Consider the following 19618-nt stretch of genomic DNA (forward strand, 5'->3'; position numbering starts at 1 on the left):
TATCTGTGATATATAATATTTTTAGAGCATGTATAATTAACAGGTTATTGCTACATATTTATGTTGTTTGATGATGAAAATAATTGACTGATTTCCAGTCTTTCTATGGTTATTGTCTTCTTTACTTTTTTCAACAGCATCTCCCAGGATACAAATGTTTTGCCAAAGCAACGTTTTCAGGTTATCCAGAATTTTATCAACATGGTACCAAATGGAGAAGCAATAGTTGATGAGGTAAGCATATTTTGAATTGTTTCCTCAGTTTCAAATGTTATCAGAGTGCTAGAGCCACTGAAGTTTGTACCTGAGAAACTGCTTCTCTGTGATTCTGCATTTTTATTGTTATGTATCATTGCTTATAGTTTAATAATATGTGTTTGAAACAGCCCCAAGAACAAAAGTTGCTGTGGCATGATCTTAGAACTTAAATTGTTTCTGTTTACAGGTTGATAAAGCTATCGAGTTATGCTCAGAAATGCATGATATTAAAGCAGCACTGTATGAGTGTAAAAAGAAGCTGGAAGGCATAGGAGAAGGCTACCAAATTCAGGTACAGATTATTTAAGCTGCGTTTATAGTTATTTGGTCCTAACAATTTCATATTATTGACTGTACTAATAACTTTTCTCCCTGATGTCTATTAGTCAATAGTATAGGCCGACCCTATATATTAACCTTTTAATAATGAACATACGTCATGAAAAGCTAGTTAGACTGACTATACACTAAAAGATATGCTTGGGCGGACGAGCAGATCTTTACTAGATTTACCCACCTTGTGGTGGGCAATATCCGATTCATCCAGTTGTTTGGCCTTCAGGATGCACGCAGTGATTTTAAAACCTGCCCGATCGACATCTGCCCAATTTTTGGCCAGGTATTGGTCAGGTAGGCCTGATGGAGGGCCCCATACATGGGGTGATAAGCTGCTAATGTGGTCAGTCAGCAGATTTTATCGGCCTGTGTGTGGCTACCATTACATATCTTACATGATATGCTCAACTAGCTAATTTGCACTATTCCACTGGTTGTGGAATGTAGGGTTTATGCACTTGATTTAGAAGGAAAACAACCAGAAATGTTGTGCTAAATAGCTAGTTATAAAAAATGTCCATGAACACGACTATTGATGCAGTCAGATTCCTTCTGCTTGGCAAACCTGCTATTAGTAAAGCAGTTAATTGTAATGCAGGTGTTTTTCCCCCTGCACTAAGAAGTTCCACCTACTCATGGTAGGAGTAACCACATTGTATACACCACATGGCTAGCTTGCAGTGGTGGGGGCTGATTGTCTAGAAAAGGAAGGAAACTGTCTTGTTCTGATTCATAACAATCTGTGTGCAATGTATAAACAGGACAGACTTGATGTAAACAGTGTCAGGAAGGTGCATTTAACATTTGCTGAATGTGACTTTCTGATGAGTACGCGTAGAGATCCTGAGCACGGTATGTGTCTTCCATACAAACTGTTTGTCATCCAGGAAGCAATGCATTCCAGCAGAACACTTTTTAGAGAATTAATCTCCATCTGTGTATCAGTAAGTGTAAACAACTTTGTTATGTCATACTAATTTTGAGCTTGAGGAGATGACCAGAAGCCATACCGGTGTTCTGTTAAGGTGAACAACTGTTTCAATTAATTGAAAGTATATATAATTAACTTTTACCTTTTGGATGTTACTTATTTTACTTGCATTAGGTAGTTTAATTTACTTGCAAAATATTTTGTCAAAGCCCAGTTATTGGATCAATGGACTCATTTAAGTAGACAGTGAAAGGTAGCTCAATGGATCACAGCTTGTGGCCACAGGAAAGCATGTTTTTAGCCTTAGCTCACCTCACTGACCACATCCATGATCTCATACACCATTTGCTATTTACAAGTGCAAATATATTAAACCTCAAGGGAAATCATTGACATCATGGGCATTATGCTTATTGTTTCCTGTTTGCATGTGTAACTAGACACATTTCTGGAGATCAGATTATTTTTACATTTATAGTCGTGCTTAGCACAAAATATACTCCAAGTTGTTATTCCCTTTGCTGGGCACTCATTTATTTACAATCCTCAAATCCAATCTAGTGTATTTTACATTCAGATTTTGAAAATGTGATTAGAAACATGAGTAATTTTGTGCTTGTGTAATATAATCATCTAGCTTGCAAAGACCAAACATGGAGTAGCTTAAAGTTCTTAAAGATCTGTGCTCAAGAAATAATAAAAAATATAGATATTTTATGGTTAAAACAATAGGTATAAATGCCAGAACTAGGGGTAGGCAGAAGAGGCATGTACCTAGAGCGCCATGGTGTAAGTGGGTAGAGGGTGGGCCAAGCTGAGGGCGTTCCTGGGCACCCTTCTGCTGAGGCCCACCTCTGCCAGGTAGGACCTTTGTCTTACAAACTGTTGTTGAACTGCTGCTGGAGGATGTTTGTGGATTGAAGTTCGTCAGGTGCTGGAGAGCTGCACGTATGAACTTTCTCTGTACTCTGTAAATCCTCTACAAGAGGTTCCAGTGTTTGTAATGGTGCAGAGATATACCAAATATATCCATTATATTGTTAATATAATAATTCCTTTTTATTGGCTTGCTAAAACTACTTTAAATAAATATTACATTTCTGTGATGTCCTTTGAGTGCTTTCTGGTTGGCAATAGTGTAAGAAGCAAGGCCAGCATGGAATGAGAACCCTGGAACACTTTCAGTGGTACACAATGGTACACAAAATGAAGGTACATTGTCTACAAATAAACCAAGGGTGTGCAGCTATGTAATCTATTTGCAAGACACCTTCCCTTAATAAATTATTCATTAATTCTTTTTATCACCCTTTTTTGGTTTCTCTTCTTTTTAAAATATTTTTCTTGTCTATCTGTTCAAATCCAAGATGTGAGTGACAATTGGATGCAACAGAAGCAAATAGCAGGTGGTGAGCCAATATTGAGTGTTCACTGGAATTTTAAAGTCTGCTAGTAACAAGGACCACATCAATGCGCTAATGCAGCCCTTGTCTGATAGGATTTTCAAACATGCCCAGCAGATATCTGGGCCATATATGAGTCAATAAGGTACTAACTTGCTTTGTAGGGGCCCTGTCAGCAGCTTTTACCAGCCATTTACTCTAATCCAAGAACCCAACCATATCTCTTGAATCATTTGGCAAACTGCTCATGGGAAGGGAGATTGCAACATTCTTGCTATTGCTTTCTGGAGTTTGGTGTTTATATGTACATTAGAACTGACAGCAAAAAACTAAGGATGAAGCCCATCTCTGCAAGAGACAAGGAAAGGCTGATTCACTGGGGTGTCCCAATTCAATTTGTTATTGATTACATTCTCTTACCTCAGACCTCTGACCGGCACTGCTCTTTTCTGAAAAACACACCGGCCTGGGAGAGGGTTTTAGTGAGTCCTACACGACCATCTTTTTTCCTGTAGCTGGGATCACACATTTGTTAGGCACTGCCCCCACTAATGTTTTTACATGTGTATGTAATAGTTTTATAGTTTCAGTTAAGTATATGTCTGCATGCATTTTTTAAAAGTTGAGTTTTATACAGCCAAAGACTTCCCATTAAAAAAACACAGACCTAATCTTATTCTTAGATGTTGTGGTTTCATGATAATATACCATTCTTCAGAGAGTTTGGGCAAAATGGAAATCAGAATGTGTGGGCAATTAACCATAAAATGTAGGGCTTCACAGATTTCAGAATTCTTGAAAAAGAATAAAATCAGCAGTTTATGCCCCAATCTGCTTTGTCGGTTCTGTGCCATTAGTCCAAAGAAAATAATGTTTTCCTAGAAATGTAAGAAATGGTGCATTAAATCTCACAATAGCCCCTTAACTGACATATTTATATATGTTTATGTGGTGGTGAACAAAATACATTTTTTATCCCTATTATTTATTTTATTGGATAAGAGTTTGCTGGGAGTTGTGTTTCAACAGCTGAAAGGTTTTGTTTTGCACAAAACGCACTGATTGCGCAAAAAAAACACTGTTGCCATCTTGCCTTATTATACCTGCTATCCCCAATGCTAATTAAAGCTTTGCTGTGCTGTCTGCACATTGAAGCAAAAATAAGGGCATGTATATATAGATCACAGTGTTGCAGGTAGTGATGATAGTAAAAGGGTTAAAGAGAGCCTTGCATGATGTCAGTGGAAAATTACTTTGGACCTGGCTATAAATTGAATCACTGTAGCTGTTTATTCACAGTGAACATTAGTAATAACATTTTTAAACACAAGTATCATCTACATTAGGCAAGAGCAAAATGTTAGCAGCAGCACCAGAGTGTTTCTGCTGCCATCTGTATCTCCTGCAACCATTTAGCCTTCGGGAAGTCAAGATGCACTTATATATTCTCAGTTCTGCATAGGTGCTAAATTGCACAAGTGCAGTTACCAGTAGCAACCAATGAGCATCATTTTTGAACAGCCTTAGGTCCAGTGGCAGCTAAAAAAAATAGAAGGTGTCTGGGATTATCCAGCAATCTGCAAATTATATTACAGCAACTGGATGAACAGTAAATATGATAGTCTCTTCATGAGGTCCTACAATAAATATATAGTACTGAAATGTCGAGGTGCACGTCGGGTGCTGATTAAAAGTAACGGACTGTGATTTCTGGTACATGATCTACTCAAAAGTTACTGCTGATTAAATAATTGGGGGGAGCATTAACTATAGTGTCCTAGTGTGTGTGTGTGTGTGTGTATTTATTTTAGGTGAAGTCCGCACTCAGACCATTCTCCAATTTTGGATGCTCGGTCAGTTATTAATTATACAAGAAGAGAGATACAAGGATAATGGTCCCCCAGTGGGACTGAAATATTGGAATATGTAGCATGATAGTGGTAAAAAAAGATAATTATTATTCACAGAATATGGAGTGCTGGTCCTCTCTCTTTATATTTGATTATAATGGAGTCTAGAGGAGATAGCCTTTCCGTACTTCAGAGCTTTCTGGATAATGAGTTTCTGGATAATGGATCCTATACCTGTATATATACAAGAGCCATATGTATCTTAATACTTAGTAATGTCATCAGATATAATACACACGTTTCAGTAAATCACTAAGCACAAATTATAACAAATAATTTACCCTCTATTGTAAAATATATAGATATTAGAGGTCACCTTGGTGTTCCATGACCTATATAAAAGCACTTGGCCTTTGGCTTTGTGCCTTTATATGGTCATGGTAATCTTTGATGACTTATCCTTATATTGTACAAAAGGCGGTAAATAAATTGTTCAGCATTCACAGGGCAGGTGCCAATAGTAAACAAAATGTTTTATTTAGAAAAAGTCTACATAAGGGAAAGGAAAACTAAACCAAACACCAGACATAACAGGAAAAAAGTCATTGACTCTCTACCATTGCATGTGAGCCTCTCCATTTGAGCAATAATTCTGTACCCTTACATCAGAGCCTATCTAGAACATTTCTTGTGTATGTTGACCATGTGTCAGAAATTAAAATGCGTGTTTGCTGAAATATATTCCATGAACTTTTATTGTAACTGCTTGAGTTTGCCATTTATTAGGAGACAATAAAAGTATTTAGGTGCAGTTAACCTCACAAATGCTTAAACATCATCTTGTGGCGTAATTAAAAGAAAGCAATTTGGCATCATCTATGAATTGACTGCCCATTATCCATTAAGTAAGCTTTATTGCCTTCTTCTTTTACAGGGAAGTTCGACCAAAGAATATTTTCTCAAAGGAACCCTCCATAGTTTGGAGCGATATTTTTATTTAATAACTTTCAACTATTACCTTCATGAGCAGGTAAGCTGCCAAATACTGCTAATGGCATTTGACAACATGGAGAGAGAGATATTTTCTGATTGGTTTAAAGTATAGAATTGGCTGAGAAATAAGTCATTCATTATACTGGTAGCTAGTACAACAAATGTGATGCAACTCCGTTCCTCTTGATGTTACGCTGCCATACCCACTCCTCCATATTATACAATATTTATGTGTATATACATATATATGTGTATATATACATTATATATTTCCATAGAAGTAAATGGCTTACTTCTTGATTTTTAAAAATAAGTAAATTTTCCTTTTTTTTTATTCTAAGATGTATGTAAGATGCATTTAAACAGGTGACCAGAAATGCTGCTATGGGTTACTGCTCTTGGGCTAATTTAGTTCCTTTTTATTACATAACCCCCTAGGTCTTTTAAGCTATATTAGATAAGTATGCTGGTTTTATATATCTCACTTAAATTTTCCATGTGTTCCTGCTTGCAGTACCCCTTGGCTTTTGCACTGAGTTTCAGCAAGTGGATGTGTACGCAGCCGTGGATCTACAGATTGCAAGCAAGCCTCAATCTGTCTGAGCTCACTTTATCAGGAGAACTTATAACAAAGGGAACCCGTGTTTTAGTGAGTATTGTTGCACCTTTCCTAATCATGTGAAAGAGTTTTAGAAAACCTGTTTGCAGGAGGTCAGGATAATAGGTTATGGTAATTATAAAGAATATGCAGATTATAAGGATTTCCATTAGGCATTAGAAACTGAAATATACTTGATATACACTCAGCCAGCCTGCTGGGAGTTAAAATAACCAACATCCTTAAAGACTACAGGTGTCTACTTCTTTATTTAGACCTGTTTCTTTTGTGCTGCAAGACTCTGAAATCTGAAAGGAATGAAATGGCAAGCATCATATAATTTCTGTTTAACTTTTATTATTATTTTTTTATTACTATTACTAGCTGATTATCTCACAGATCACATGTTTTCATGGATTACTGCACTGCAATGTAAAAACAGTACTCTTCAACAGTTGCATTGTAGAGATAGATAAATAGATCTCCATGGCAATTTGTTAATTGGGAGACAATGTTTAATTTTCAGATAGCAGCAGTATATAATTTTAATAAATAAAAAATATGAGGATAATTAAAAGTAATATTAACTATCAAAACAAAAATTGCTCAAGTCACTCTTCTATGAAGTTTTGCAAATCACATTTTTTTTATTGTTTCCAAGATATAAGGTACTGCCAGTGCAATGAATTTGTAACACTGGCGCCACCTGTTGGTCATTTCAGACAACTGTTTACAGACAGGATACAAAATTAGGTCTGAGGAAAGTAACCTTTTGTAAAGCTGCTCTTTTAATTAAATTACGTTAGTAATCCGATGTTTCTCCGGTCAGTTCTGAACACAGCAATATCACAACAGGTTTCCCAACTGCAGAAAGTCGCCCAAAATGAACAGTGCTGTGGTGTTGTTGTTGCAAATATATTATATTAGAAGGTTTAAACATGGAAATGGAAAAAATATACCATAAATTACAGACGTGCATAGAGGATCCCTGAGCATTACCTTTGACCATCTGTCAGGGCTCATAAGAAATAGTGCATAACCACTTACAAGTTATCCATATAACTTGTCTTCCTGCAACTATAGCTATCCGACTATTTTCAAACACTTGTCTGATGTAAGGGCCTCCTAATGCAAACTTGCTTAAATTCAAACAGACATAATGCATGCACAAAGTTAGTTTGCGCATACAAACTGTGCATAGTGCAAGTAGAGAATTGCTTTTACAGCAGAAGTGTGAACCTGTGTTAACCATGGTGTATATAAGCACATATGTTATTATTTTTTTAAAGCACTCATCTCCTGCAACGCTTATACGTAATGAGATGAAATAATAAAAAAATAACCGTTTGCACATACAGTCATAATCATTTCACCAGATTAGATACACATAGTTACAACTGCCTAATAGGAAAAGGGCCCTGCTTGCCAGAACTTGCATTTGAAAATGTGGTCACATTGTGCTTGCATGTTATGCATTTTACAATATTCATGGCCCTAGTATTACTTAGCATGTTAGAAAGTTGTGCATTCTGCATTTACAATAATGGGTTGAAAACTCTATTCCTCTCAGCCCCTAAAAGAAAAAATCTCCCAGCTCAATAGCTATACATGGCACACATTTTCCATAATATCACCCCTCTGAAACCTTGGGCAATAGCCAAGACAAAACAGTTCGTGATTAGCTTATGTTAAACCAGCTGAAAGCAAAAATTTGATTGGTTGGAATGGGTTACTGAACTAGGGCAAATCTGCCCGCTATTTATAAATGCGGCCCACAGACTAAAGCAGATATACAGTAGTGGAGATCTTTTTCTTTGTAGATAAGATCCTGACACAGCACATGTGATGGCATAAAGAAATTAAGTGCCTGTCCGATTATTTAATCTGTCCGTTTTTCTTTCTTTTGAAGAGGACACCTGATATTATTGCAGATTATTAGGACTGTTATAATGTGATCTAGAGTTAGCAATAGATGTTTTATCTTTTTTTTTTAACATGCACTAGTCATCTGTGTAATTATGGCTTTTACACAGGTGTAAATGCTAATGTAAACGTTAATGTTAACCTATTTTATGTAACTGCAGGTACTGGATGATCGGTTCTCTCCTGATGTGCTAAGTACCCTGAAAGAGATGAACGTAGCTAATTTTAGAAGAGTGCCCAAAATGCCAGTCTATGGTACTGCACAACCAAGCTTGAAGGTGGGAGAAACTTGGCACATTTTGTAGCCAAATATAGTATAAAAGTGTGTCACTGAACTTTAGAACTGCGTAATGCCCAGAATTCCTCATCATTTGCAAGCACAAGTGCTAATGCATGCAAAATGTTGTGTTCTTCACAAAGGTACTTTTCTCCCATACACTCTGCTTACAACTTGCACATGGCATAATTTTGCCCATTTAGCCTGTTATGGTGAATTATGAGCAAGTGCAAAGTGCAGGGTGTAATGGACATGCTGAAACCCTGGAATCATAGTTTCCTTTGTTGGTTGTGCAAACACATGCAACTCACGTGCACCCAGTGATTCACACACTAATTTCATTATTGATGGAATAAGAAGCTTGTATGTATTTTGCGCATGGTTATCAAGCATAGATACTAATTGTGGATATAAAGGCAATTTGCATTCAGATGTTGTATGAAGCATTTGGTGGTTCATGAGACCTATCTATTTTGCACACATAATTTAATGGAACTGCTTATTATTGTGGACCCACACTGCATCCTCTCTGTACACTCTCTTGTTATACTCGTGATATAACCTGCTTTGTGCCAAGTCAAAATAAAATTGTGGACAGAAGCATTGGTATTAGTAGTACACTGTATTTTATAACAGGAAGGGACAAGGTAAAGAGGAAAAATGCTAACTTTGTAAAAATGGCCTTATTGTTAATAATGTTTCTGTTTATAAGGCAGATAGCTTGGGTATGTTGCTGCAGTGTATTTAGTTTGCTTTTTTATATTCCACCAGGCTACAGGTAGTGTACTCAGTTATCTGACAGATGCAAAGCGGAAGTATTCCAACATTCTGTGGGTAAACCTTCGAGAAGATGTCATACTGGAAGCAAATGAACAAATATTCACCCCACGTGAACCAGATAATTTGGAGCAACAAATTGCAGTGCCTGCAGCTTCACCAGAGCAACTAGAGGTACAGTAATAGGCACTACCTTACTCAGCATAAATACTTCTTTCTTTTTGTTAAATGCAGCTGCTCTGTTCTAAAGTAGGAATGTATGTTTTAACTTTAGTTTTCACTGAATGTTTAGTACAATTTTATTGGTCATTTATGTCTTTTCAATTGTTTTTAATAAAGTATGTTTGACCACAAAATTCGCACTTTTATGTTCAAAGGGAACAAAATAGTTTTCCTCACCAGAGCTGTGGTGGTCCAGTATGGCTGTACAGAGCCCAAGTCATATGCCTGTGCATTTTCAATAAGTGTCTTATCTCCCAGCCTCTTGCTAGATATACACATACCTGCGCAAAGTAGTAAACAACTACTGCAAGAACAGTTTCATTTTATATAGTTAACTTTAAAACATAGGAGCAAAGATACTGATATTTGTGTCTGCTAAAACAAGCAGTTTTGAACAGTTATGCAATGTAAGTGTTTTAGCAGCGATAATTATCAGTATCCCCTACTGCAAGATATTTTATGGCAGTTTTTAGCCGCCACAAAAAACAACCTACTGTGCGCCATTGTCCTTAAGCAGGGGGTAAATCTATTATGCTTTTGGGTTGTGTGGCAGCCAGGGGCACAGGAAACATTGTACGTGTAGCAGAAAGAATCGATTCCACTGAATATCTGCAAATTCTGGAAGCCAATGTGACAGCCAATAAGCTGAAAATAGGATCCGGCACCAACAACAAGACAATGATCCTAAACATACCTTAAAAGCCACCATGATCTACATGAAAAGCAAGCTGAAGGTTCTTGAATGGCCCTCATAGTCCCCCCATTAACATTCGCTTGTTATGCACATTTGTGTGTGACAACATGGCTGCCAGCACGAGGAGCTCCCTCCCAGTGCGGGTAGCCTAGATCTGGCAGAAACTACTCACCAATTCCTGCAGTAGTTGTTTCATACTTAAACTTTCTCAACTCAATATGAGATTTAGCAAGGGTTGGCCAAACTTTTCCATTCAAGTGTAATTGTGGTGTATGCTTAAGAATATAAGTATCCCTGTTATGATAGTAAAATGTTTAATTATGAAATTAAACTTTTAAATATTATTTTGCTTAAAAGCAACTTGAACTCTAATCCTAAGCATCAATAAACATTTTATTTGATTTTAAAGTTATTTGTATTAATTGCAATTAAAAGCAATATCTGTCTGGCTTTTTATGTTTTCATCTGCACTAATGATTCTGACTATTGAAACAATATAGCAAAATAAAATATCAATTGCAATTACATTTAAAAATAACTTTTTTTTACATTTATTTCAAAATTCTTAATAAATGTATAGTTTTTTTTGCACAATACAGGTTTTGGGTGGAGATACGTTTTAAGGGGGACTTTGGGAGCAGTAGCTCAGTAACAGCTGTAAACATTCAGACTTATAGAGTTATAAATAAGGGGCCTTTGTTATAAGCCCTGCCACCTTTAAAGAGCTCCCAGACCCTAAATATTCCTGTGGAGGTATTTTTATTGTTGCACTATAAAATAAAATATGAAAATACGTATCTGAGAAAATGTAAAGTTTGGGGCACGTTAACTAATTGTGCGAAAGATTTGGCAAGCTTCTGCAAAAATAAACACTTGCCTCAACATAGACAGTTTACAAAGTCACAAGTATCACATGCTTAGGCATATTAAGGTTAGCATGCCAATGGGAAACTCTAAAAATATGCCAGTTATCAAAATGACAAAAAAATTAAATGTGACACTTTGTTACCACTAGGTGGCAGTATGTATCACATGATAATGGCAAGCAACTTCGTTCTTTTTAGCTCATAAATTATAATTATAACCTACTTACTGTTGTATGATAAACAAATAAAAAGGACTTTGTATAGTACAGAAAGATTTTCAAGTTTTATCTAATTTCACAGAAAATTCACCCTGAAAAGTCAGTTTACTATTTTTTGGCAAACTTATAGCGCTTGATTTCTACCTGTGAAATATAAATTTAAGTTCTTAATAAAATGTGGGAATAGAATTTTTCATGGTGCATTAAGTAAAGATGGGGGAAGTATTGGATAGTCATCCAAAATGGCACACATTTTGTTTTCTCCACTGGTGTAAATACACCTCTTCTGCCTTTATCCAGCTTTCAAATGGGGTCACTGAACCCCAAAAGTCAAAATCTTTTCTTGTGTGAGGCTACAGTTTTATTGTTATTGTTACTTTTTCTTCTTATGTTTCTATTCAGACGCTCACCTAATTATCATCTCTTATTAAAATAACTGCCCAGTTGCTAGAGTAATCTGGATCCTAGCCTATGAAAATCCCGACTGGTTGCAAATTGTGTCAGAATATGAATGTCTGCATCATATGAAAAATTAATGGGAACTACCCCTTTTAACAAGGACATTACCTGATTACATTTCTGTTTTCCTTACCATTTAGAAATTGGAGGCCACAGTTGCAAACCATGTCCTCACTTCCCAAAAGTGGCTTGAAGTCTACCTTGAACAAGAGAAGCAAATGAAAATGTTCAAAACCTGTCGGACTATGCAGGAGATTTTCAACCAACATAGAAGTGCCTATCCAGGTTTGGTGTACAGAAGGATTCCCATTCCGGATTTCTGTGCACCCAGGGAACAGGTAAGTACCAGCTAATAATACTGACAGGGCATGACATTATCAAAAGGATGGCAATGTTTAAAATAGGTTGCTGTTATATGAAAGATGAAACACAGCCTGACTCCAAGAGCAAACAGTCGATTAGTTTAATTTGACTTCTTAGCAGAAAGGTCCATTGCAAGTCAAGCAGTGAGCTTGTGTGCATTGTTTTGCAGGATTTTGACATGCTTCTGCAGTCCATGAAGAGCATGCTAGCAGAGGACTCCAGTGCAGCCTTTGTCTTTAACTGTCATGGTGGCAAAGGAAGGACAACTACTGCTATGGTCATCGCTGTGCTTACTCTCTGGCATTTTAATGTAAGTTTTTCTGATGTATTTTCTATACTAAAGATAATGATGATGATGATGATGATATGGCCCTCTTTAGTTGTTAAATGTGATAATTCGTAATGAGAATTTTCACTACCTTTTTGACAAATTGTGCCTTATTTGTTGATAAAGTTTGCTTTTAGTTTTGTGTTTGTTTAACTGTGCAATTATTATATTGTATATCTGCATGTGTGTATGTTATCTCAAATGAGTGGAAACTTACATACAAATGCCACTACAAGTATATTATAGAGGGCTGGGTAAGGTTTTAAAGAAAAAACACCATTGCTCTGGTCTTTTCATTTTTTTTCATCTGCATGACTGCCATTTGCTACATGCTTCCCTTGTATTTCTTAATTTCATGATTGGCCTTTTTATGTTCCTTCAAGGGCTACTATACAAGCTTTTTTTAATTTCCCATCTGGATTTTATTTATTATTTTAAAACATTTTATGTGGTTTTATAACATACAGTACTTCAGGTAACGCCTGAGCAATAGTTTTGTTAGCAGAACACATTTTCCTATATATGGACAAAAATACAGCATATGTGTACACATACAAGAAATAAATCATTTGGAATTTGTAAATACACAATACAATATAGAGCATATTGAGCATAATAATTGCATATAGTAAGACACATGAGAAATCTGTACCCACAATCACGTTGAGTACATAAACTCAGTGCGGTTAAGGTGCATGAATGTAAAAAAGTAGGGTAAAGGGTGCTCTGCATGTTGGTGGAGGTTCCCATAAGCAAGCAAAACATACTGTATATTATTTTTAGAGCAGGGCTGTCCAACTTAAGGCCTGCGGACCGGATGTGGCCCTCCAAAGAATATTTATGGCCCCCAGTCTGCTTAAAGGCCCCATAGACTTCACTGTATGACATCATCATTTTAATTTAATCTGGCCCTCAACCATACTATACGATATATAATCAGTCCTCTACATGTGATAAATTCGACAGTACTGCTTTACAGGAATATACAGTTATTTGCACCATTATAGTTCCTTGTCAACTTAGCACACCCTCACCATGATGAAAAATATCAGAAGTAGCAAAAGATTTTCCTTCAGATTCATAGCTCTTGCTCTCAGTTGTGAAACTGATGGAAAAGATGGCAGAACTGGATTTGAGTGGACAAGCCTAGCAGCCAGAGGCCAGGTGCAGAAAGGGCTGGTGTCTCATACAATCAGCCCAACTGGCTATTGCACTGCTGCTCTCATTTGCCATACCTCCCCCTGCGTTTGATGGTGTTTGCATTAAATTCTTATCGCCCAGGTAAAACACAACAGAAAAGGAACATGACGTGGCCATACAAAAGGGAGACAACAAAGAAAAATTCCATTTGCTGTTGTGTAATAGTGAGCCTAATAGAGGAGGCTTTTCCCGCTCTCTTCATGGATGTGAAGTACATACACCAAGATTGAACCCTTTGAAGCCTCCGGAAATGTTTTACCCCTCAAAAAAGGGTTAATTCTCAAGTTCGCACTTAACATGTCATTTGTGTGACTCATGTTCCTAGTGGCTTCCAGTGGTGTGTTTTGGCTAGTGTTTCCAGCGGTGCATTACCTGCATCAGCATTTAGGATTTTTTTATATTCAGGAGTGTGCGGCTTTAGGACTTTGATCTTCGAGTAGATCTAACAAAACTATCTGCCACCAACCTTTTTATGTTTATTACAGAGCATTCCTGAAATTACTGAGGATGAAATTGTAAGTGTGCCAGACGCAAAATACACCAAGGGAGAGTTTGAGGTAAAGCATCTTTATTACATTTTATAGCTCTAGACCAGGAGTGTCAAACTCACAGCACTCCATCTGTTCAGATTTACAGTTACCAGCATCTGTAGTTAGCCAGTAGCTGGAATATTTCATAGCTATCGGTTTTTTTTGTTATAATTTAAGTTAAAGGGCAACTAAACTCAGCTAAAAATGTGGACTTATGATGATGTTTCCCATTACTCAGCCAGGACAGAAATTACCTGATGATCTGTGAGCCTATAAAGGCATATGAAAGGAAAGATCAGCTACCATAACTTAGTTATAATAAGGTTGATAACCCTGGGAATCAGTCCTGAAAATGAAACTCTGTGCTTGTCCAAGATTTCAGCTGGTTTTAAACTAGTGCTAAAATACATATTTCTATTGCGTAATTTCCATTATCTGCCATTTATAAATTAAAATACAGGGTAATGATTTTTAGCACTCCTCCTGCCTGGTATATTGCATTCACCTGCCTAGCAAATAAGTATTGAAAATGAACATTACATCCCAACTACTAAAAGTCATTGCACGGAGCATGAATTGCAGAAACACTGATGTCTACTCAGAATATCTGTATATAAACTCATAATCTCTGAATTTGATGAGATATTGGAGGAAAAGAAAACTCCAAAGAATCACCGAGGCCAAATCTGAAGCATATTTTAAGCTTCTCTTAAAAAGCAACAACAACAACAAGCAGGCACTATAGATATGTTTTATACAAATGCAAGTTTTTACCTCATTGGTTATTTAGTAATAAAAAAGGATTTAGAAAATATTGTCCCATGATTGCCATGCTTTGCATTAAAAAAAGCCCTGTAAACAATATTAGTAGCTAAACATTGTTTCCATATGTATAAATGTTTTTTTCGCAATCACAGTTCCTTCTGCTCCAGTTAAACTCAATATGTACACCATTTATTTGCACAGAAATATACCATGTAGGGTGCTTTTTGTTTTTGGTCCACTGAGTTTAAGTATAGAGAGCCCACTTAATTTTATAAATTCGCTAATGGCACGCCTGGGGTTCTTGACCTGCTTTTTCAAGCATAGTAATTTATTTTATGTTATTTTTTATATTTTATTTGCCTTCTACTGACCGACTTTCCAGCTTTTAAAAGGGGGTCACTGACCCCAGCACCAAAAGAAATATTTTCCTGTGAGGTTATAGTTTTATTATTATTATTATTATTATTATTAATAAACTTTCTATTCAGGCCCTCCTCTATTCATATTTCTGTGTTTCATTGAAATTATGCTGTCTTATATATTGTGTGACTGACATTTGACCTGAACTAAAATGTAGGGGGCATACTCTAATAGACTACAAGTGGAAGTCATAGCATTATAGGTATTGCATCTGTTTCCCGTAATGCTTGGCACATGGGTATTTTTGGATAATGGATATTTCTGTAATTTGGATCACAATATCTTATGTCTACTAAAAACATTTGAACATTAAATAAACGCAATAGGGTTGTTTTGCCACCAATATGGATGTATACAGTTTAGTTACCATCAAGTAAATGGCACTGTTTTATTATTACAGAGAAAAAGGAAAGAATTTTAAAAAATTAGACCTGGCCTTTCTGTAATTCAGAGCATGTAAATACATATAGAAAAATGTTAATCTGAAGTCTGAATATAAATGTTTTGTCAGTTTCAGTTATTATGTAGATTGACTTATTTGTTTTTACTTTCTGTAGGTTGTGATGAAGATTGTGCAGCTTTTGCCAGATGGGCACAAAATAAAGAAGGAAGTAGACATGGCTCTTGACAGTATTAGTGAAACCATGACTCCTATGCATTACCACTTGCGAGAAATCATTATTTGCACCTATAGACAGGTGAGTACACATGTTTTTGGAAAGAATCCATCAATACACATGAGTTTTAGAACTCTTTAAAAATCCAAGCTTACTATTTAAAAAATGTTTGTATACCTGTTCTTATTGGTTTTACATTTATTTATTAGTCAGGTGAACACAGTAGTTATGTAAAGTAGTACAGTGCCTCTATAAATGTGCCCGATATTGTACATGCTCCCAATAATTTCTGCAAAGATTTTTAAGAGACTTTGGTTTTACTTTTTGCAATCTTCTTGCAGCTCCAAAATACCTGTGTTTATTTTGAAAATGAATATCGCATTTTTTAGGTAAGGAATTGATTTCCTGACCTGGAGACGCTGACATCATTTCTTTTACTTGGCTCACGCAAGTGGTTTATTCATTGGTAGCAGTAAATATCACAGGTGTTCTCTAGTTACCCAATGCCAAACAGTACATATGTTTTTACTATGTAATGTGTTTATATAGAAGTGATGTTAACACTATGAGAATTTGGAAAATGGGTGGTCAGCCTTAGAGCCCTTCCATTTGTGCATTTATGGGTCCACCAGCAGGCAACCTGTTGGATTCCATTTATCTTCAGACAAATAATATGATCTACTATAGCACTTTCTTTGTGTATACAAAGGCATAGGTGGGTGCAAATCACAAAAAAATGGAGAAGTCTGGGTTTCTGATGAGACAAGGTATGGGAGTCATACAAATGTAAGAATTAGAGGGCAGCTATACCTTAATTATATTGTTTTTATTTTGTATAGTGCAGATATTAAAGGAGATGTAAATCCTGCTGCACTGCACTTTTCAACCTTTTTACGCTTTACTCAGTTGTTGCTCGACTATGATGAATCCCAGGATAATGTAATATGTAATGGAGGTTGAGGCATGCTGGGAGCTGCAGGCCAGCAAAATCAGGGTTTAATTCTTAAAGCAATATTGCCTCAAATCTCCACAGCCAGCCGCTGCTTTAAAATGCAGAAAATCCTCAAATGAGAATGCCAGCTGATCTGTGTAAATCCAGCTCCCTGTACTTGTTCCTGCAATTGGAGTTAGAAGCTTTAAGCACAATTTTCCAGAACTAAACAAATCTGTCCTTTATTCCTATGCCTGATTCCAGTGTCACAAAATCAAGGAAAAAAATAACATAATTATCTCTGTATGTAAGATAACAGCAAGATGCCTGATGTAGTGCTGGGAATCAACACTCACTGGTCAATTGTTTTGCATTTATAATTAAAAAAAAAGTTTTTTTTTTTAATCCGTAGAATTCTCATTGGTGAATTTTCTTGCATCTGTAATTATGTTTTTTGGCAACTTCTATAGCAAAACTAGGGGGCGCAGTGAGACAGGGCTATGGCTGCGTTTACAACCCCTTTAACAAGTGCGTAAGTGTATTATGATTTCCCTGTTAGGCTACTGCCATACAAAGCTGTTTCTTAGACTATGAATTAACATATGCAGATAGACAATCCACTCTCATCCACTCCTTGTATGTGCACTAACAGGCACGGTGTCAGACTGTGTGTAGACTCACAGAGCAAATTTATGGCACGAAAATACTTGCTTTCCTGAAATCAGGTCTGGACTGAGGGTCAGAACAGGCCCTGGCATTTCAGTACACAGAGGCCCAAAAAAACCCCACCAGCCCAATAAATAGGGACTCACAGAAACCCTTTGGCATTTGCCAGAATCTATAGATTGTCAGCCCGGCCAAAGCCGTGCATGTTTTTCTGTCTACATTTATAAGCAGGTGGAGAAAGAACCATGTGTGGCATTAGCCTTAATTTTGTTCTCTCTTATTATATGAACATGTTCTTGACTCAGCTTGCAGTTTTAGTCTTTCTATAATAGACATTGTTTCAGGCTGACTGGCCACAGCCTTCCCCTAGTGGCCAACTGAACAGAAATGAAAATTGCTGTAGATGCAATTCTACAGAGTTTTTTTCTCATAGAGTACTATGTCAGTGTAAGTATCCCACAGTGCTGATGCTGCAGAGAAGTGTATAGCTTAGCTGTAGCTTAGAAAAAGTAGAACTAAAAGTAAAACTTGATCATTTTACAGCAAATCCGGCATTTAACCAGAATATTTTACTTATAAACTGTGATTATAGTTTTTCTTTACAATATATAGTTTTACAGATTTATTTCACCTTATAATGGATTTTCAGTAAATGTCAATTACCTAATATTTATTCATTAATTTCTTTGTGGGCCGTTGGCACCAGTTTAATTTAGGCCAATCAGCACAATATGGAAGCACCTGTCCAAAATATGCAGGGTGACTAATGTTTCTGAACTGATCATGAAATCCCCCCCATATCTTTCACTTGATGTGCCAAGTGAGAAGTAGGCAGGTGGCTTGGAACAACTTAAGCTAAACATACCCTATCAAATCTGCCAGTTTAGGTTTCATGAATGGCTGCTTCTGGTTTACTGACAGCTGTTGCATTCAAATGAGAGGAAATCTGGGAGCCCATTATGCACAAAATGACATTTATTGCTTTACACCTACAAATATATGTATATTAACTGGCACAAGCTATAATCCTGCAGGAAGCATGGGAGGTCAAATAGCTATTGAATTGGCTTTCAATCCTGCCATCAATTCCGCAAATACAGTATTCTGTGCATTTATATACATTTTTTATAATTTGCTGTTCTTATTTTTGGAAAAGTAAGGCCTTCATGCAGAACTAGCACCTGATGCTAGGATGAAAGGATGTGCCCATATGCCTATTAATATTAAATCTATTAACATTGCAATTAAATGTGGTTTAATGTGCAAATAGCTTTTTGGTTACAGAGTTAATGCCAAGAAAGGGTTAAAAATCCATTTACAATTATATTGGCAATGGAGCCTTGCTTATCTGCACATCTTTATTTTCTGTGAGTGGCTTCTGCCATTCTGTTCCTCATGTTGCACTACACTATTCTCTCTGCGTTGGTTGATGATCCCATATGTGTAGCAAGATCCTATACACTGACAGATGTTAGACTTTAGTTCCTAACAAAATGTTATCATTTTCACATTCTTATCTATGTACAGGGCTGCCATCAGTAATAATGGGGCCCCATGCTACTAGCAGGGCTCGCCACCTAGAGGGGCCCAATTATTATCCCACCTTTGGATCGTGGGCCCTGCCAACCAGCAAAATGGGGCCAGATGAAAAAAAATGTCCCTTGCATGCGCTGCCATGACATGCCAATACTCTATCCAAGACACTGCCAAACCTGCCTACTGTCCCACAAGCCCAACCCCTTTTACAACCTCACCAACCATACTATTCCACACTGAGGCCCCCTCTGCCATGGGTCCCGGACTATAGTACCCCCTGTACCCCCCTTATGACGGCCCTATGTATGATGATATTACATTATATATATATAGCTTTATTTGATAGCAAGTTATATGTTGTAGTGGTTTTTAATATGCTAGATATTTTTCCCTGTATGATGTCTTTGATTCAAGGAACCCAAATCAGTGCTTTCAGGTCTCTGGCACACCCTTATCT

The 19618-nt window shown here is 36.7% G+C and overlaps 1 protein-coding gene across 4 annotated transcripts in view; it reads left to right on the forward strand.

Annotated features, from left to right (window-relative positions):
• The window catches only part of pald1 (phosphatase domain containing paladin 1), a 125413-nt gene that overhangs the window by 66624 nt on the left and 39171 nt on the right, over positions 1–19618 (forward strand). For all 4 annotated transcript variants that reach the window (XM_031904994.1, XM_012966393.3, NM_001006725.1 and 1 more), the window contains 10 exon segments: positions 138–234; positions 446–550; positions 5713–5808; positions 6286–6420; positions 8454–8570; positions 9341–9520; positions 11946–12143; positions 12338–12478; positions 14182–14253; positions 15969–16109. In XM_031904994.1, coding sequence (XP_031760854.1) covers positions 138–234; positions 446–550; positions 5713–5808; positions 6286–6420; positions 8454–8570; positions 9341–9520; positions 11946–12143; positions 12338–12478; positions 14182–14253; positions 15969–16109 — 1282 coding nt within the window.

This window comes from Xenopus tropicalis, chromosome 7, assembly GCF_000004195.4.
Source record: "Xenopus tropicalis strain Nigerian chromosome 7, UCB_Xtro_10.0, whole genome shotgun sequence".
Lineage (NCBI taxonomy): Eukaryota > Metazoa > Chordata > Amphibia > Anura > Pipidae > Xenopus > Xenopus tropicalis.